The sequence below is a fragment of the Periophthalmus magnuspinnatus genome, chromosome 20 (genome assembly GCF_009829125.3).
Source record: "Periophthalmus magnuspinnatus isolate fPerMag1 chromosome 20, fPerMag1.2.pri, whole genome shotgun sequence".
Classification (NCBI taxonomy): Eukaryota; Metazoa; Chordata; class Actinopteri; order Gobiiformes; family Gobiidae; genus Periophthalmus; species Periophthalmus magnuspinnatus.
In genome coordinates this window covers 14,372,004-14,393,343 of record NC_047145.1, presented here as the reverse complement: position 1 = coordinate 14,393,343, position 21,340 = coordinate 14,372,004, and the positions used below count along the sequence as shown (strand labels likewise).

The following is a 21,340-nucleotide window of genomic DNA, read 5'->3' as shown; positions in this document are numbered from 1 at the left end:
AAGTCTGATACTGTCACACGGAGCACTATTGTCCATCACTCAATGTTGAGAATTGTACAACCATATTCAACAAAACTTCATCCCTCTAACAGAATTTGAGGAATAGGTAGTTCTCATTAGTAGCATTTTCCGAGCATTCACAGGGCTGCAGTTGGCGTGTCCATGCAAGCCAGAGGATTGGAAGGAGCAGTAGAGGAGCAGGAGAGGAGGGGAGGGAGGAGTGAGAGAGTTTGTGCACAGGCCTGGCTGAGGAGACGCAGTTTCCAATGATCACTTTTGTGACTATGCAACTGGGCTCATATTACTAGCTGCAACATCACAAAAATGACACTGGCAACCGCAACGCACTGAGTTGGCTGAAACCATGACACCGCGACTGAAGAGCGTATGAGCATATATAGTCCTTTAAAACGGCTAATGGTGATGAGAGAGCTTTGTGATTAGATTTTAGTTAGCATTATAAAGTTGGTGTATGAATCTAAATAAAAAAAATAAACATAATTAGCATCTTCCAGTTTCTCTGACATGATAGCGTTGTCCTTGTGTCTCATTTGCATTGCAGGGTAAGATTTCCATCCCCAAACGAATGCAAGTATTCTCATTTGGAGGGTTTTTCCTACCCCTCCTGGCTGCTCCCTAGAGGGCGGTAGCTTCTTCTACACCAGAGCACGTTACATGAAGACAGCGAGGTGGTTCAGACACTACCTTCCCCCTCTCTGTGATTTTAGTAAGACAGCTCTCATTTAATTGGGTGTTTCAATTTGCTTTTTTTCATTTCTTTTCTTCCCGAGCCAAGCCAGGCAGTGTGGGGCTGTTAATTTGCTGCATCACATGTGCTGGAGGGAGGTGAGGGAAACGGGTCCAGGATAAAAAGGATAGCAGAGAAATACACTCCGTTTTAGAGCAGGCATTCTTCAGGGCAACCAAGAGGCAAAAATTAGCAGAAGGACCCATGAAGAGTAGTTATTGTTGAGGTAATAACTAATGGGGATCCAGAATAAAGAATAAAGGACCATAGATTTGATTTTTAGGAAAGAGATAATTTAGAAAAGGCAGAGGATACACACAGTTTTCTTAGCTAGACCAGTCACAATAATTATATTATAGCCCAGAATTTAAAACCATAGCACTATTTTTGGAGCTATGTACTTTTTACACTAATGGGCAACTGTTAACATGGACTTTTCTAACTGCATTGTGAAAGTGGTAGAGATAATAATTACTTCTTAATAAGCCTTACTAAAGCATGACGAAAGTAGTAATGCATCACAGTTCAAAAAGTGTTATTGTGACAAGCCCATATATATGCAGTTTGAAATATGAGGGGTTTCCGAGGCCAGTTTGCAGGGATGTGGGCATTACCTGCGGAAGTCCAGGAGGGTGCGGGCCGAGGTGGGAATGCCACGGTCACTCCAGGACAGGTAGTGGAACTGGGTGACAGTGCGAGTCTCGTTGGTCTGGAGGTTTTTCAAATAGAAGCTCCGCACCAGGAAGTCATCACACCAAATGTGTTCAGACACCAAGTTCACCTGGGACAAAAAGGAGAGAAGCCAAGTTAGTAATACTTTGTGAAATGACGTTGCACAATATCTGAATGTAAAATGAATTAGACGGGACACTAGATATCAATATGAGGCAAGCTAAACACTACAAATTTGTCAAAGCAATAGGTACAATTTTGCCCCCATAGGGAAATGTGTTCCCTGCATTTGACCCATCCTCAATTCTGCAGGGACTAACTGGAGTAGAGCAGCCTCCAAGACCTCTTGAACAAGGTTTGGTCAGGATTTCCAAGATGAAGGATAAGCCAATTGCCAGGTTGCTGTTACATGCAGCATTTTGAGGATTTTTTTCCCCATACAAAATATCTAATATTTTGTATTAAATTGTTAATCACTATGACAAAGGTCCTAATTTTTCATCATTCTGAAACCCATGCATAAGCATTCACAGATAGACTGCTAGAATGCTAATTTCACGGCACTTGTTTTAAACAGGTCACATGCCCTGGCTTTTACTGGCTTACTCTCCTCTCTATCCCCCATATCCTAAAATAACATGCATTTTGGTATTACCTCATAGATATGGTAGACATCAGACCCCTCATCTGGCCAGTAATGATGACACTGCTTCACTCCGTTCTCCGACAAAGGGGTCAACATTACAATGACCACGCAGCCACTCTCCCACACCATCTACAGACCAAGGAAAAACATGATATCAATTACAACACCTCTTTACTACGTGTATCTATGGCAGTAATATTGCAGGTGAACTCTGCTGCTGATCGCACCATATTGCACATTAGCATTACTGACAGATTTGTATTAAACTGAAATTGATTTCTTAATCCGGGTCCAGGAAGTATGAATAAATGTCAGCTCTCAGCATGTGACAAATGATACATATTGGCTGGAGCAGTAGAAGGGGGGCTAGAGGGGGGGACTTCGAGGGTCGTCCATGCTCACAGTACCCTCTTAACAAAGCTCCATTTCATCTTATCACAATCTTAACATGTCCTTGGGATCAAAATACAGGCCCAAAGCGGCTATTAGCAAAATGAGCTGGAAATGCTGTTTTTTATGATTGCTATAAAACCACAACAGCCTTGAATATTCACTAATCACAAGCTCTCCTGATCCGCCCGGTGGACACATTAGAAACCAACTGTGCTACGATGCGATGACATTAGGCAAGGTGATGGGAATGTCCTGCGTCGTTTAGTTTGGCAAGATTTGGCAAATATTGGAGGTGGTTAGGAACAGCTTTTTCTCTTCATGCATGAGTGGAGAGCTGGGTCATGTTGGGCAAACAAAGCAAGCGTAACAAACTTCAAAAAAAGACTGTAGAAAGGTATAAAACTATATACAACACATACATTTTGTGTTTTTAACTAATAATACCTTTGGTACAACTCTAGTTTAAGAAATGTCTTCAATGATACCAATGTTTGGAAAGTATTTACTTCACTTTCTAAAAGAGTACTTAGAATTTGAAGCTGGAGATCTCTCACTATGTTTCTTTAAAGTCACAGAATGTAACTTTGTAGCTAAAAAAAAATTACAGACTGAATTAAAATGTTTGATGGTGTTTATTTCACCAAGAAACAGCTGTCCTTAGCTGGGCTTGCATCTCCAAAGACCTGACTTATTTGGCCTGGAGGATGGCCACCTCCCAATTGGTTCCATGAAAAAGTTGTTCCTCTGGCTAAAATTAAACCACAGATTTACATAATACATGACTATCATCATGCAGAATGTTCCGAAGTATGGTTTTAACTTTCTTTTTCCATGGAATCATGCAGGTGATGTGCCACATCCAGAAAGTTGTAATGTACATTTAGGTAGTAATCATTCTTATTTTGCACAGTACTTGACATTATGCTTTATAATATTACTCCATGTTTATGCACTGTGAACTCTTGCTGACTAGCCAGATTGTTTTTATTTATTATTTTGTGGTAGTGGAAATGAGGGCCCACCAGAGCTGTGGTACGAGTGAGGAGAGGAGCGGGGGATTATCTTTTCAGAGCGCTGCCTTGGGCCGGGCCGGATTAGATAGGACAAGGCAGAGAGATTTGCCTCCTGCATGGTTCATTTGCATGAGACTGCCTGTGTTTCCACCTTTTTGTTTACTTTTAATAAGGGAAAGAGTGCGTTGTTTTCCTCCCCACAATCTAACCACAACTGAATAATGAATGGCTTTTGCTTAGTCGGGTGTTCACCATGTCAGCATGTCAATCCACATCTAATTTCCCCATTATTTTTCAGTTAATAGACAAGAGTTTAGAGCTGAATTTGCGGGCTAAACAGCTCATTTCATTGGGATAATGCATTTTGTTCACCTGGCATAGAAAGAACTGTCAGCCAAATAAACAAAAGTGATAATTATCAGCTGTGTTGTTTGAGGCACTTATAAATTTACTAATTAAACCAATTCCATTTGGTTCCAATTGGAGCCACTGCAGTCAATTAAGGCCACACACCTGAAACAATGAGTTTGTATGTAAATGAATTGGGTTTTACAGCTGCGACGGCTTTATCTTTAGAAGGTAATTTAAAAAGAAACAAGCATGCAGCCAGTTTGTTGTGTTCTTATAACATCCTTGTAAGGTAAAACACAGAGGTTGCCAATGTAGCTTCCATAAATATTTACATGTTTATTGACTACTACTTGACTTCTTCAAGTAGTTTCCAAAACATAATTATGATGATATGAAAAATTCTTACGATTTGAGATGTGTTAATTCAGTTCAATAAATCTTTTTTTTTTAATTTTCATAATCTAATAACATGTTTCACTCCCAACATCTGATTTGTTGTCCAATTTCTAATGCAAGTTTACCAGCTGTTGAAATTTGTGCATTTCATTTTTTCTACCCTCTGTCCCAACTTAAGTTTTGATGTTGCAATTGAGGTAATAACTTCCCAAATGTGCACAAAAGTCAGAATCAGCACTTGCACTGACAAAAACTAGTGTGACTGCAACATGATGACATAATGCAGTGTGTGAGGCCAGCTGCTATGGCCCGTTTTATGCCCCACACTCTTAAACCCTGGTCATGCTGGCCCAGTTACTTCACCATATGGAGGTGATGGGCCCACTAATTACTCCAGCTCTGTCCCATTAACACATGAGAATGCCATTTGGCCAGCATGCATCATTTAAGGCATACCTCTGCAGTGAGTAGACCTGCTTTACAATAGCCTATATCCTGTGATTAATGCTATGGGCCTCTGACATTTATGGACAAGGCTGGAAATGCCAATGGCAACAGAAAACATCCCATTATGTGCTAGCATGAACGTTATTTTAAAGAATATCAGGCTTAATGGTGCCTGGTAGGATGGGTAAAAGCGCTGTTGAATTGGCTTTGGTATTTGCTAATTGATAAGGTGTAAATTACTGTATAAATATTTAATTTTAGATATTTCAATTTTCAGTCCATATTTTTGGCTTGGTTTGAATCGAATCACTGGTTTCTAGATGACACCACAGCGTTTTATAAATCTATATTTAATAGAAATGAAGGGAGGCAGGTGAAAGTAAGTACTCTCCTTAATAAGCACTTTTATGTTGTAATATAAGTTGATGGGTGTAGTAGTTTCTCTCACCCTCATGTGTAAGTATGACATAATCGGATTATAGAATGTAAAAACAACTATTCAGACGTTTTACCTTTCTGCTTTATTCAACATTTCAAGGATATTTCACAGTTCCAAAATAGGTTATCTTGTTTTAAATTGTCAATTGCTATGGTAACAATTTAAAATGTTCATCATTTTGAAACCCACGGACAGCGGGGTTTAGCTTAAGGCAGTAGGTATAAACAGGTGTAATTGTAGTATTAGTATTAGAGGAATTTGTTTTTCTTTCACCCAAGCCCAAATGTTCCTCCTCATTTTCCTTCTACTTAATAACAGTAATATGATTTCGAAGTACCAGTTCCTTTCCACACAGTGTATTGGAGCTTTTCTTTTTGCTCTGTTTGTCAGAAGAGCACATTCAAAACTTCAAAGACCATCAGTCATAAAAAACACATGGACCTGGAGTATAGCGCTGCGTCTTCTTTTCTTTTCTTTCTTTTTTTACCAACTGACTTTAAAACGCTGCGAGATGAAAGCGTGTGTGTGAATAGAGATGGTTGGTTCTTACCTGCCAGAAGTCTGCTACGGTGGAGGGGAGCGGGCCCTGCGAGGCGATGTAAGTGGGGTTGCGTGGGTCATGGTCCATCTGGGAGAGAGGGGGCAAAGTGTGAGCCGGTGTAGGGGCAGATGAGAACACACTGTCTGGATATAAGACTTGCATCAAAGGCTCCATCTGGATAGAGCTGTGCGTCTCCTGGGAACCACAGTACTGACTCTCTATGATCTATCTCTCTCCATATCTCACCAATTCAGCATCCTTCCACCTACTACTTTTCTTTAACCCCCCAGATATGTCCGTTTATTATTTTAAAAAAAGCCATGATTAAAATAAATTAAAATGCAAAACAGACCGTGGGCTATTGTTGGTAAATGCAGAATGTCACGCAGGCATGAAGTAGATGTCTAACACGAATCTGAAGGACATGCTTTGTATGCCTGTCAGCTCAAGCCGTGTTTGGGAAAGGAATTTTAAACATCGCCGCGCACTCGTACTGTTTTGCATAGAAACACTAACTTAGCCTTGCGCAGGGGTATAATTGTACTCTAGGTCAACACAAGCAAAAAGAAATCTCTAGTGTTTATGGGAGGTTTTACAAAGTCCCACCAATTTTATGTGCGGATGTAGGGTTCACATCTAACAAGACAAGGCAAGATCTGTAAACTGGTTTGGGTTGTTATAGCAAATGTGTTAAGCTTCTAACTGACTATATTGTATGATTAGTAATGTCAAATCATTAAATAATAAATTACCAATATCTCTCCAGTATCAGCACATAATGTCTTATTTATACAGGCTTGGGATTGGCAAAAACAGCAGATTATAAACAATGATACTTCCCTAAATGTAGTTCCAAAGAAAGACTCAGCAATTTAGGGAAAACATTTAATTGTGACTTTTCTGACAGCGAGTTCTGTGGTTTAGGTTTTAAAATCAGGATTCTGTTCAATGTGCACATTTTTTTTACATATCCAATGGCATTAACTTTTAAAAGAATACTGAAATAAGAACTGCCAAACTAATACAAGAATCTAAAGCATTTCAACAACAAGTTTGGTAAGCTCTTAACTACAGGGTTTGCAGGTTTTAAACATGGCAAGACAAGATGTTTAAACAAAATGATGTTACTTAAATAATTGCAGTCTCTTGATATTTGCTAAACCAATCAAATTACAATTTCAATTAGATTTTGATTAATTCATTTTCACATAAACCAGTTTGACCATAATACTTTGCGTAATTACAATATAAAAACAGAGTAATTTCAATTGGGTTCACAAAAGTGTATCCCTTTCTTGCCAAAGCCTGCCTGTTCTTAAACCTTAACTAACGACTTCCCCATCCCCATTGTTCATACTGTGACGTGTGCGTGCGGAGAGCCTGAAGGTGTGACATAATGACACACCGAGGGGACATGATTTGAGGGATGTGATTGGGACTTGATTGAGTAGGTGTTGCCTGTGATACGGCCCTCCCCCATTCTCTCCCTCTACCCCAAATCAACGATCACATTTTAGAAAGGTGAATTTGTATGCATGCCCCCAAGATATAGGAGCAAAATGATTTTGTGTAGTACTGAAGAAAGAGAATGCATAGAGACTGAAAATGTGGGCAATGACATGTACATTGTGACACATGACAGCCATAGAAGGAATATGAAGAATTGGGTCAAAAAAGGCTGACTTGCTTTACAATGTAGTTACTTGTACATAAACAATTTTAGGATTCTTTCTGTCTAGAGTAACATGCTAATTTTCACAGATTCTACCCATAAGAAGCAGATAACTAATGGCTACTTGTGTGGAGGGGCCATATTAGAAAATTCAAATAGCAAGATATTATTAGCTACCAATGTAACCATGTTAAAGCAGACCTATCATACAAAATAGACTTTTCAGAGCTTTTAACTGCTATAGTTGTTTCCCCTTTTCATTTATCCTCTCAAAGTTGTTTTTTGGAGTGATTTGTGCATGTTTAAGCAATCTTGAATTGCTCATTTTCAAGCTGCCATATTGCCGATCAATCCCCATTTCACTGCCACCGGCATACACCAACTGCTCTGTACTTACTTCATTCTTCAATTTTACTTTCTTAATCGATGATGCGCCTAAGATTTGACTGTGCCGCGTAGTCATTGTGGTACAAATAAAATCCGGTACTCGTTAGTGTGATCTGCAGCTATCCATAGGAGGGGCCGACAGCTACACTGCTCTTTGTTGTGATGACGTATACAGCGACGTCAGCTCCCACTGAGCACTGCAGTTTTCTAACACGGACGTCAGCGGACTTGTTTCTTTTATTAAGTCCTTTTAAATGAATACTGAAAATTTAAATGTGCTAATTATTACATGATGATCAATGGGTGTCATAGATTTTACTCTAGCTACATAGCAGACACCAGCACAATAGTTTTTTTTAACTTTCATTTAATAACCCAAATAGATAATGAGATTTTTTAGAAATATATAGGAACTAAAGTAGGATTAGATTGTTGACCAATGCAAGACTATGTTGCACTGAATGACTTCCTAACTTTTCTCATATGGCTTTAAACATTTCAGTGACATTAAACAAACACCACTGTGATTTTAATATACAACTTTCTTGTTCAGTTATTGAATATTACTCTTTGACTTTATCTTCATTATGCTTCTTGTCTCAAAACATTCATAAAGAGTTAAACACACAGCCTTTGTCCAATGCTTTGAATACTTTCTTACTTTAATGAGATCTTCCTTTAAGCCAGACACCTTCAAATTAAATTCGCTCTCCTACCACTGTCACGTCTCAGTGTTTACTAGAGTTTCTCTTGTCTCAACATACAGTTATGCGTTCCCATTTTAATCCAACCTCACTCACTGATGAAATTATAAACCCCGTTACACAACTCATTATCTGATGAGGCAACGCAAGCTACTGTTCTTTTTAGGTCAGTAAAATACTTAATTGAAATGTATCCGAACCAGGCTGGAGATCACTGTTAACTGTATGTATAATGCATAGGAATAAATGGGGCAAAAGTAAAAGTATTGCCCTAAACAGAAGTGAGAAAACAAGCATAAATCATTCACAATGTTCATTACCCACTGGTCGACTCCAATTAGCATCTGTATTTACTTGTTAGCCTTTTCGGTTAAAAAAAATGGTCTGAATGCTAGCGCTGCCACTCCGTTTAGCCAATCTCAAGGACACAGACATGCTGTAGCTCCGCGCTGACATCCCTGCATGAATACTAAAGCGCTAACTTGAAAGAGTCGTCCTGCGTTCCTCAGCCTCCCCTTGCTATTGTACTGAGAAGATAGACTCCTACTACAACGGGGGGGAAAAAAACGAAAGGAAGCCGCGAGAAGTGCTCTGAAGTAAAAATGGCTTTTGCTGAAAATTTGTGTTCTACCAGAATACATGTCAACTTCAACACCTGGTGCCCACCTCAGAAGCGGCTAAACGAAAGACTACATACTTGTTTGGCATTCGTGTAGCATTTCTCCTAGCTTAATGATGCTGTATGTTTGCAAGGGAGTGAGATCATTTGTGGTTTAGCCATTAGCCAAGCTTCACCTTTCAGCTATATGCGAGCTCTCTTTGTCTGACCCCAGCTTCCCAGAAAGAGGCGACAGATTATTTACTCGTAGGCTGCTGCCCCAAAGCTAATGAGGAGGAAGACACAGCCATGACAGACGTAATTACCACAGTTTTGCTTTGCCCAGGCAGGGGTCTCCCTTTGTGGTGTAATTACTGTCCTTTCATCCGCACAACACTGCTTCACAATCTTTGGTATTTTTTTTTTGTTTTTATATATACGTATACATAACTGCGCTGGCTGTCTATGTGTACAATGCTGGCCTTAATAAATCAACTTAAAAATGTAAAGTATGGGGGAAAATGGCCGACTGGAAAGCTTGTGTTATTTGTTTGGGAGAAGTAATGGTCTTTTAGTGCGTGCTCATCTATCACTGCTGCCACTGTATTTGAAATGCATAGTTTCCTGTTCTTTTTGATGGAATCTTGCCCCAGTACCCTCAAGGGAACGCAATGACTGGCTATATTTTAGGGATAAAATACCAAAAAAGTAACCTCCGCCCTTTCCAGTACTGTGATGTCTGTTCCATTAGTTTAAGACCAAATAATGGAGCGTGTCATTCTTTTGAGGGCGTCTCCAGGGAGCGGCCATTTTGAAAATATCATTCAACAAGATGAACCAATCCGCAGAGCTCGGAGAACAAAGTCACAGTGAAGATCAGTGGGCCCGGATCAATGGGGAGTGCTTTTGAAATACTACAACCTCAACAGGTGCCTGTGCTGCAGACTGGCTTCAAACAGCTCGCATTAGACAACGTGCAAATAAACAGTACTCACGATGGGGCTGGCGTTGATGTAATCCGAGTTGCCGTGGTTATTCTCCGCTTTCAAGGTGATCCTCGAGTGATCATCTGTAATAGACATATCCATAATTCATCAACATTTGTGCTGTTTGCTTCTATTGTGCAGTAACAAAGGCGACAGAGGGATATGGAAATCAAAATGCTGCAAGGGACTGCAATTTCAACAGTTTTATCACAACAACATCAAGTCGCCACATCAGTCCAAGTGAAACATTATATTTAAGACAAGCCAAGATGCAGAAGCTGCCCATACTTTATCAGAGCTCTTGAATCCACTTTAGTAATCTCACATGCATTTTCTATCCCTTAAAAACATGGCTACCAATATATTTTTCTCAATGGAGGTACAATGGTAAAAGAGAATATCTGAATGAAATTGCCACGTTACACATAACATTTTAGCATTTTAAAATATCTTTTAGTAAAATGTCGTGCCATTAAGAAGCAATCAAAAACTCACTTTTTTCTACTGACCCAAAACAACAGCTAGAAATTATACATTTTCCCCACCCAATTTTTAAAGGCTCATTGTCTATTTTATTGTAAGTACAAGAATGAGATATATTGAATTTGAGCAGTAAAGTACAGTACTGGGGCTAAGAATAGTTAAGGTGTAGTAAGGTAAAATACGTAACTTTCAGGAGGTGGCACTTCACTTGCATAATTTGTAGCAAATCAAATTTAAAACCATTAATTTTCTTTGGAACACAGAGATATATACGTTTTTGCCATACTGTGGAATATTATAGCCAAAGAACATTTCCATGGAAACAAGCACAGTCAAGATGCAGTGCACAACCAAAATGCCAAAAAAAATATCTTTTAATTTAGTGTATATTTTGGCTAAAATGTTCCACTGTGGCTTTAAACAGATTGAAGTTCCAATCGTGAGTTGAGCTGAGTTGTAAATAATAAGTGTTCACACTTACATGCGACCACCGCATCCGGACGGTTCTTCTTGCCGTTGCCCTCTACATGGCCCACATTGCAGGTGCTGGGTTCGGCCTGGTAGGAGCACAAGGCCTCCCACTCTCGCTCTAGACGGTTCTTGTTCTTCAAGTGGTCCTCCATGTATGACTGCAAGAGACACACAGCACCTCAGCTGCCATTTCAAAGCACAACCACATCCAATCAACGCTCTCCAGATTGCCTGTTTACGTTCACACACATTTCTTTAAGGTAAATACAGCTAACCCATACAAACCAGACAAACAGCACATAACACTGATCAGGCTTGATGGGAGTGTAATAGTACTATAAGCTGCCATATGGTGGAGCAGCATTACAGACAAGGTGTTTGGCTCTCCTGTGTCTGTGAGTGCGTTTGAACAAAAGAGGAAGAAGAAAATACACAATTAAGACTGCTGAAAGGTGGGTCTGCATTAGCAATACTTGAGGGCTGTTTCAATCACCTCCCTCACTGCTTGCACTGAGGCTGATAAGATTGTGTGCATTTAAGCTGTCGCTTGGAGAAGACAAAATTGAATTCGCCAGAGAGACAAAGATGGGAAAAGAGAGAGGGAGGGGCACAGGCCTGGTACATGTGTGATGTGTGTGACTGTGGCTTTCCTCACTTCTCCCAAACCGGGGCACGTCTTAGGGAGCTTAGAGGCTGGAGCTGGCAAGACAAGTGTTTTTGAGCTTGCGTCGTGTTCAGTTCTTTCTTTCTGGTATCATGGCGCCCCTCCCCACAGGGTTAAATGGTTTAGTCCTCTATTGTGTGGCCTAGAAGATTACAGACTCATAAACTGATGTCAGGGATCATCTGGCTAATACAATGAAAGTGATACCCAGATGTGCTGGGATTTTGAGCCCATATTAAAGGAGCTATAGGAAAACCTTAACACCAAGGTGACAATCTATTGTTAGACTCGGCATATATCTGTCAGAGGCAGGAGCCAGTGTAGAATATATATCATTCTTTGCTCCTGATAATCACAAATAATCCTATCCTCCACACAATAGGTAATTACCCATTTCCATGGGCACTAAATATGTCAGATGACATATAAGAACATTATAGTCCAACTCACAATGGAAATCAAAGTTAATTGTTGGATATGGTACCAAAGGTGACACTCAAGCCTTGCAACAACAATAGAAACTCTGGCAATTAATGCAGCTGCATATAAAAGAGCCAGAGTTCCACTTCAAAGTGCTATTAACTCTGTCAAATCAGAGGCAAATGCCCAATTATCAGAGGAAATCTCCTTAATGTCAATTCTAATGGCAACGTCACATGTATATTTGCATGTGTGCGTGGTCCACACAAACACTTGCACTGTGCACATGACAGGCTGCCATTATGGCCACTTGACAGAGGCTGTCACCACTACTCTCTCATCAGAGCACAAGTACTGTGTGCTCGCCAGCGTGACACATCCCACCTCCCCAACAATATTACATCTCCATGCACTTGATACATCCACTCAGAATTGCTTCCCCATTCTATTCAAACCATGCCCCGAATCGATTGCATTCCAAATTCATATTTGGGTGCACTTAATGTGATGCAGGCAGCAGCCTGCCCTTATCGAGCACCTCCCGTCTCTAGGAGGCAGTGGAGCGTGGCGTATTCCACAGACAGGGTAACGAAGGTTTACTGAATGGGGGGATTATGTCTGCCAATCAGAGGCCCGGATGGGAGGCCTGGGTGTCAGGGAAACAATGTCTAATCCTTCCTAAGCAGTCTGCTCGGCAGCACAGGCTGCAGCTGAAATCAGGATGAAGGCCGAGAGGGAGATAGGCCCAACAGGTAACACTACCACAGTTAAAGCAGCCCTTCTATGACTGATAATGACTATATTAAACCAGGCACAAACTCATTTAAAACACAGATGAAAGGCACTCAAAACTGCCTGTGCTTAGACTTTTATGTCATCTTAAAAACAGTTAACAATTCTTAAAAGTGTATTTTTACTGAGCCTTGAGGAACAGTTTAGCTACCTGTGAAACGCTGTCCATGGTGCTGAAATAATCCACCAACACATTTCCACATTACACCTCGTCATAATAATCGACAATGGGAGCCATTAACTAGGTATCACTTGCAGGTTTTGGCAGCAAAGCTCAACTGAAGCTGGCAGCAAAATGAAGTGAGAAATATTCGACAGAGAGGTGTGTCAAAAACACACTGGCAGTAGATGACTCAGCCCAATTCTACTTTGTGAAGTTACATGTAGTTATGCAAGACTTTACTCTAAAGGTGAGCAGCCCATTGTACTTAATTTCTCCTGACTCTGACCAGACCCCCAGCATGAGCTCTTTGGAGGGGCCGGCATTCATCATCTCTGCACAGCCACAGAGAAGAAGGAGCAGAGATGGGAAAATATAGGTCTGAGATCAGTGATAACAAGGCAATCTCACACATGGTTTCATGTGAGATGGCAGCAGAATGTTAAAGCTGAGCCTCCTATAGGACATCTCCATGTCAGTCACAGCACTGAGGAGCAAAGGTCTCTGTATATGCACTACCTCCAGCATTCTAATGCCTGTGAACAAGTAACTGCAGCTAATCATAATAATAACAGCTCCAGGAATCATTCACAGCCTCTTTTGTTATGGAGGGCTAAATGCTTTTCTATTGTCACTGTTTTCAAAAGGAGCTCCACATACAAGACTTGACGAGTGCAACAAAACCCATCTATTACCACCAATACAAGGCAGATCCACTCTCATTCATTACAGCCTCCCAATATAAAAGCTCGACGTGCAGCGTGATGAATGCTCTCTCCATTAATGGAAACACTGCCAGGCATCTATCCATCTCTTTTATCAAGCTTGTCTCAAATGAACCAAGCCAAAGTTGTGCAGAATTAAAACAATCCATTGTGTGTGTTTGTGCACAGTCTTTTTAAGCAAAAACACATTCGAAAACATCCAAATGACAATCAAATGGGTAATAATATTTCACTTTGGAGCGGCCCTCGTCACAATGAGCAATGTCTGGGTGATTTCTGCAGCAGAGAAGGATATAAAGGAGGGACAGGGAGGAGAGAAAATGTCATTAAGGGGGGAAAGAACAGGAGCAGGGTAAAATGTATAAACAGCAGAAAAAGTGAAGTGGAAGCAGAAGGAGATGGGCTGATAGAAAGGCAAACAGTCACAGTTAAAGACTACAGTGTGAGCTCATATGAGATGTGTAGAAACCTCTATTTGACATGCTACAGCAGCGTGACTGAACACTCCACACACACATACGCACACACGCAGCAGCAGACAGAGCGCTGATAAGTCCTGTTCATATCTAACACTCCTATCCACAAATCAAACCAGTCAAAAGAATGCCGCTTCATTAGACGACATGTCCACTATTATATGGCTTTTGGGATAATTGAGATGGGGGCAATAAGAGGGTATTTAAACTAATCTGCCAATTTGGAGAGATTGTTGAGATGTGATTCAGTGCTTTTTTGATTAATGCAGCTGTATGTACAAATAGACACTTTATTCCTTTGGTCAGCCTATGTGATGAAGTGATGAAGAATCATCTCCGGGAAAAGTTTAAATCCAACCAGTACTGACAAATGATATGCAAAGCACATAATCAATTAGTTAAAAAAAATATCTTTGAAGCATTTCAAAATAATAACTGAAAAAAGTGCTCCTACTATGGAATTTGTGTGTTTTATTTTTAAAACACACAAACTTTTTAATATTCAAAAGACTATAGGGAATATAGGTTAAATGCTATGGCAACAACTATGCTAATTTTTCATCACCCTGATAACATGGATAGCATAGGTAGCATAATACCAGTACTTCAACTATAAACCATTTTCAAACGTGGTAAATTGTGATTTACATTAGTATGTCCAAGTGCTGGCTTTCAGATGACATCACAGCATTTTATAAGCCATAAGGGGCTAGTGATCATTTCTACTCAATACTAGAAAGGATCAGGTTCAACATTTGTAATTTTACATTTTCAATATTTCTTATCAATAGAAAAACTGTCTTTTGCTCCCTATCTAACAGTATAGACATAATCAAATTCTAAAATCTGCAAACTACCAACACAAGTACAAGTGTCTGTACCAGGCCTGTGTGAGTGGGCGTGTCTTACCAGGATCATGTGCCCGGTGGAGATGTCCATGTTGGAGGGCACTGGTTCCTCACACCAGGAGGAGGTGCTGCTGCGCGTGGAGGGGCTGGCGGCCGGACCATCGCTGAATTGGGATGACACGCTGTTGAGGCGGGAATGGTGGCGCAGTGTCTCCGGCCTTTCCACACGCTCCGACGTCCGGATGGCCATGCGCTGCCGACATAACTCCTATGTACAGATCCCAGAGAGGGTCTTGGTTATACATCGCTACAATACTCGCTGTACTTTTCCTGCTTATCCTCGCTGTGAGGGGCTGAGTTCTCTGGAAAATCCCACCTGACTTGATTTGTCCTCACTTGTATGTAGATTAATGGCTTATCCGTGTGGATTATGAAGCTTATACTAATTATGTCAAAAAAAGTGCATGGTTGAGGAAGTCGACACGATTTTCCAGAATGAATTCCCTGTGTCACACCTGACTGCCAAGCAACAGCTGTCTGCAAATGAATCATTTAGCTGTGATCTTTTACTCCCAAACACAAGAAGCACCAATCACTCCTGCACTTATGCCCCGCGAGAAATAAATACATTGTGTAGAAAGAGATAGAAAGTTGACAGGAAACTGGGCTCATAAATCAAACAGGGCCTCAGTGGTAAATAGGCACACAAAGCCAGAGGAGATTAAAATGTATTAGCTGTAGTTGTGTGGTATAATTCTCTGTTTTGATTGATATTTCCAGGTCCCAACTAAAAAGTCTGTCTCACCAACTGCTCTTAGGATAACAGCACCCATGACTCAGCTTTCCTAACTCATCATGCCCCACTGCAGACACTGCTTAATGCACTATCCAAATTGTCTGACTGCTCACAACCTCGCAGACAAATTCTCATTCAAAACATGGTGTGGTAATTGTCAAGTAACTGCTAAATTTACTATCTGCAAGTTTGGCTTTGAGTGAAAAAGTCCTCCATTGCTTCCGACCTCATTTCCATAGTAAATTAGCTGCGTGAGGCCACAGAGGGCTAGCCTTGTGAAAGCACATGCTAAGTCATGATCTACAGCAGCATCACAGTGAGATTTCCCCTGGAAGCTACACTAGACTAAGCCGTGGACTTGGATCAGCTTGTGCAGCCGTCAGACTTTAATGATTAGAGCCATGAAGTGGTGCCCTGGGCCTTGGCCTCGGGGCGATATCTAGGTCCTCCTCATAACTCATCGTGCCTCTCCACTCTGCAAAGATCCCACAGCCAGGCAGCAGCATGCGGTAGGGGGCAAGAGTTGAGAATCATGAAGCTTAGAAAGGAACATTGCTTGGATTTTCTCATTTCAACTGCTTTCAGACAAGTAATTTCACCCAAAAATAAGATATGCGTTCTGCCTCCTCGTAAATACACAAGGCGTGACAACACAATCCTTTCCTCAATGTAAGAGAAGAAATGATTGCATATATTTGCAGCACTGCTAATAATCTCGTCTAACTTTTCTGTTGCTTCTTCAGCGTTTGATGGAAAAGCAGCTCTGTGAAAACCTGATTAAATATTGAAAATGTTAACGCGACATGCAGATAAATGTGTTGTGATTGCCACGCTGGGCACAGCTGAGCCCCAGCTCTGAAAATCAATAGAGGCCCGGCTGCCCGCGGCCCCCAAGGAACAGAGGGAATAGGTCAGAGCGACGGGTCGCTCTCCTGTCTCCCACTGCACTGCACACACAGAGCCCAGACACACGAGGTGAGCTGTGACTAAGAGCAGAGTTGTGAGGACTGCAACGAGCAGAGAGGAGCTATGGGAATATGCTAAGGCAGATAGACTAAACAAACACAAAGGTCAAAGTATTTTCAAATCTATTGCTTTTTAGGATATTTACAGGATTTCTCCCCTTACTTGCTGTATCCATCATCTCAAATTCACATTATTTCTGAAAGAGGCTTTTTAACTTTGAACAAAAAAGATGTATTTACAATTGGAAAAAGTACTCTGAAACACATGTGTGTATGGGTGTGTGTTTTAACACAGTTCAGAATTCACAATTAGTTTAAAGTTGCTATGAACTAGAGTAGCCTTCAAGGTTCAAAACTCATTTTTTACAAATACTCAGATTTAATGTTTCAACCAACAACATTTCATAACGTAAGCTTTACCTTGACCTTTCACCTAAACAGAAAGTAAACCATTAGGAGGAACATTTGAACATCTAGATCACACTTTCACAGTGCTAGGATACATAGAAACCCTTGCTTGAATATCTCATCCATGAACAGATGTAGCAATTGTAAATTTGCTCAAATAAATGGGTTGTGACTCACTGTCATTTTGACACAGAAATGCCTCACCAAATTTGCATATTATTCACAAATTTTTACAAATCAGCCAATCAGACCCCGAAGCACATTTCCTCGCAGCATCCTCCTCCAATCCCTGAGCCGGATCTGAATCGCAGCCTGCGACTGGCTGCTGACGAGGGGTTGCTCTTACCTGATAGGTGGCTGTAGCATCAGTGCTGGTGTCTGTGCCGAGGCTGGCTAACTTCTCCTTCATGTGCAGGTGAGAGCGCTGTCGCACGCAGAAGAAGGTGCCGGACACTGCCAGAGCCACCAGGATGAAGAGCATGCAGAGGAGCGACAGGAGCAGGAACTGGCCCGACTCCACACGCGTCTCCTTCACTACGGGGATCTGGGTCAGGCTGCCCCTCTGCAAAACAAACACAAAATTTCACTTTAAAAGCTGCTAGTACAGTCTTACTTTTTCTTCTTTTTATGAACAGAAAAGTAGGGGTGGTTGGCTATATTGACAAAACTAAATACCTCAATTTTTTTCTCCCATTTTCCAGTATTTTAAATGCATCAGTAATGTGCTAAAATGTGCAGGTAAAAGTCTAGGTTGAGGTTAAAATATTGTACAAAACGTGGATTAACAATTAACCACATAAGTGCATAAATCCCACTTTATACCCTTTTTTTCAAATTTTTTTATCTACTTTTTTGCTGTCATTTTAAATAGTTATATACAATACACTCAATATTGTAATTTTGAATACCTCCAGAACAACAATACAGATACTATTATTTTTTGACATCTCTCCCACCTCTATTGCAAAACATTACCTTATTTTTCACCATAGCAGTTCTCCCATTGCTAACTCCCGCTCTGGCCAGCCCCACTCATTAGCCCGCTCCAACACTAGCCTTATAATGTGCATTCAGACTCAGTCAAGCCCTATTACCGGCTCCTGTCCACTGCCTGTCTAACCACTATAGATATTTACAAGCCCATTTAATGCTGGCATGGGGCGGGCTGGCACTGGGTGACTACAGGAGGCAGGGACACTAAAAGCTTGGGCTTAATTAGCTCCTCTGGTCCTGGGTTTGGCTGGATTAGACTCTGGCTGGAGACGCTCAGCTAATGGCTACAGGGTGGACGATGGTGGTGGTGGTGTGTGGGGGGGTCAGGCTAAAACTTCACATGGAGCACCCACCACCACAAAACAATGCTTCAGATAATTAGAAATACAGCTAGGTGTGTTATTTTGAATGTACAAAAAATGCCAGATTATTATCGGCACAGGTTAAAGAACGGTGAACATAATTGCTCCACTCATGGCCATTTACTGTAATGATACATTCCCAGAGGGCCTCTACGCCGAAAGACACAGCAGTGATAATTGGGAAGGATAATTAATGATGCCTAATATGGGCTCATATTTATCCAGATTGTATAAAACACACACATTAGTCTAAGTTTGAAAAAAAAAAAAATGGCGGAGAATGTATCCACAAGCGCATTCACCAGCTCATAAATCACCCCACGCTTTATGAGTGATACAAAACCATAACAGTTGTGTAATGTATGTATGCAAGGCAATACGTCTCTGAAAGGGCAATATCAATAACGTCGTGCAAATACATCAACGGGCCCCTAATTGTCTGCGTGCAATAGTGAAAGATTGATAGCACGACTGAATCAAATGTACAGCGTTGGGAAAAAAAAGAAAAAATGGCGGGGCATCTGACATTTCGCCCGAGGGTCTAATGGGGGGCTGAGGGATGGCTACATCTTGTTATAGCGTTCTCCAAACAAGACACTTCACCTCGCACCAGTAACAATGCGCTCTGACCTTGTGGCTTGTAATTGCCAATGTTTTAGCGGTGCGGTTAAAGCCCAGGTCGTTTTACTGCGGCCCCAGCGACTGATGGCAGTTGGTGGTGATTGCAATCGCCGTGGTTACAGCGTGTGGGGTAGTTGTAATCAAGTATTATGAGTTCGGACAGCAACCCGAGTGTTTATGAGACAAGTAAAGCTGAGCTGTAAACACCAACACATGCTAACTTCTGACATAGAAATGTTTTTTTTTTTTTTTTTTTATGTTTTTACAAGTTTTTACAACACACTCTGAAATACTTAACACTTGGCCTGTTTAACTATAAAGAGCAAATCATATAACGATTCATTAAAAAAATATGTTGATGTAAACACATTGAAAAGTATGAAAAATGGTTGGAGCAGAGGGGCTAGAAATGCAGAGCAAACATTAAAGAGCGTTTGAAGGCGCTAATCGTGTTATGTCGTTTGAGGAAAGAGGGAGGAAGAAAAGAGGAGGAGGAGAAGGCGGAGATTGGAGGCTCAGAATTAGCTCCGTGGGCCTTCACTCAGCTATTCATTAGCTTCCGCAGCTTTACTTTCATTCTTTTTCAATCCTTACATTTAATTTAACATATATGTATTTTGCTCTTCATTTCTTTCTTTCCTACATTTTATTTAATTTAATTAATGAAATTGTGAGTTTTTATTGAGCCTTATACTTCTGCCTTAATTTAAATTTACAAAATACACATTTGTGTAAATTTAAATTAAAAAAAAAAACAAAAACGTAAATCCAGCAGATTTGAAACGGTACAATTTGAATTAATTTTTTTTTTTCAGAATATTGTTTAATTTAATGCATAAATTGTGATTGTGATTTGGTCTGCTATATATTACATATATTATCATATATTACAAATCACATAGACTATCTCCTTCTGGATGTGTCTGTGAATGAGCTTCAGTCTGAGGGACAGACCAGGCCAGATGGATTTCGGAGCTGGGATTATTTAAATGACAGAGAAAAGGTCAGGATTTGAGGTGTGGACGCCCTGCTATCCATTCACTCCCCAAACCGTGAAAAAGATCAAGACAAAATCCTACAAACCACAAAATCAGACAATCTCAAAAGAACCCAAATAAAAACATTTTACTACTTTATAAAGTCTACTTTTTTTTTTTTTTTTTTTTTTTTTTTTAATAAATAATGGCAATAAAAAACTTTAAATAATAACTACAAAAAAAATTGCTGAAAAAAATCACAAAATCAGCCGATCAATAATTTTATTTTTAAAAAAGTATTTAGTGAGTCAAATGAAAATGTCTCCCCCCTCTCCATAGAAAGGCATGTGTAAATCTTTATAGAAGCAACAAAACACATTTTGTTCACATAAAAACAATAATAAAAAATTCTGAATCTGGACATTTCTTTGACTGGGCTTTCAGATGTATGTTGGAGCCTTTTATTTTTACAATATTCTGATGATTTGTACATGTCTTTTTGCACACACAGAGCAGGACACAGCTCCCTACACAGAGCTAACTTTATCCAAGAGCCAGATGTGACACAAGCTGCACTCAGCATCAGACTTACATCTTTTCATTCCTATTCTGTCTCTTTTAAAAAGAAGCAAAGGGAACACTTGACTCCAGGTGCTTTTTAAACCAATCCCACCACTCTTTCCCGTACTCTAGTAGCTTCTACATCCTTTATGTTACACTGCACAAGTTTTACTGCCTGCCTCACATATTTCATCCACACTATCCCAATAACGTGACCATCAGCATTTAGAGTGAATGTAGTCCATTACCTGAGTCCATGGCGCGGTGAGGAGCACACATGCTCAGTGCGATGCCGTGCGTGTATTCCACAGAGCACTGCTTAAACCACTGCTGCTGATCTGGGCAGCTCCGTGTGTGCGACTCCGGCCGCCCCCTCACTCCCTCTCTTCCTCACTCGTCCGCTCCTCCACCACCAGAAAAAAAGTTCCCCTTTTGCTTTTTGCTTCGGGTCCCATGCGTCTCCCTCCCGGCGCCAACAAAAGAGCGCGGCTTCAACACGGAGATGAAGAAGAAAGCGGGAGAAAGGGAGAAAAGGGGAGAAGAATGTGGGATATGCCCGCCTGATTTTCCGAGCCTGGAAGAATGTGCAGAAGCCCCACTAGTGAGTCCTTTCAGCGCCTCTGTG

At 40.7% G+C, this 21,340-nt stretch overlaps 1 protein-coding gene across 2 annotated transcripts in view; it reads right to left on the bottom strand.

Annotated features, from left to right (window-relative positions):
- The window catches only part of ptprn2 (protein tyrosine phosphatase receptor type N2), a 112,940-nt gene that overhangs the window by 6,677 nt on the left and 84,923 nt on the right, over positions 1-21,340 (bottom strand). For both annotated transcript variants that reach the window (XM_033985973.2, XM_055230104.1), the window contains exons 12-18: positions 17,548-17,763; positions 15,094-15,300; positions 10,958-11,105; positions 10,003-10,076; positions 5,656-5,733; positions 2,076-2,195; positions 1,363-1,529 (exon numbers count right to left, since the gene is read on the bottom strand). In XM_033985973.2, coding sequence (XP_033841864.1) covers positions 1,363-1,529; positions 2,076-2,195; positions 5,656-5,733; positions 10,003-10,076; positions 10,958-11,105; positions 15,094-15,300; positions 17,548-17,763 — 1,010 coding nt within the window. The remainder of the gene's footprint in view (positions 1-1,362; positions 1,530-2,075; positions 2,196-5,655; positions 5,734-10,002; positions 10,077-10,957; positions 11,106-15,093; positions 15,301-17,547; positions 17,764-21,340) is intronic.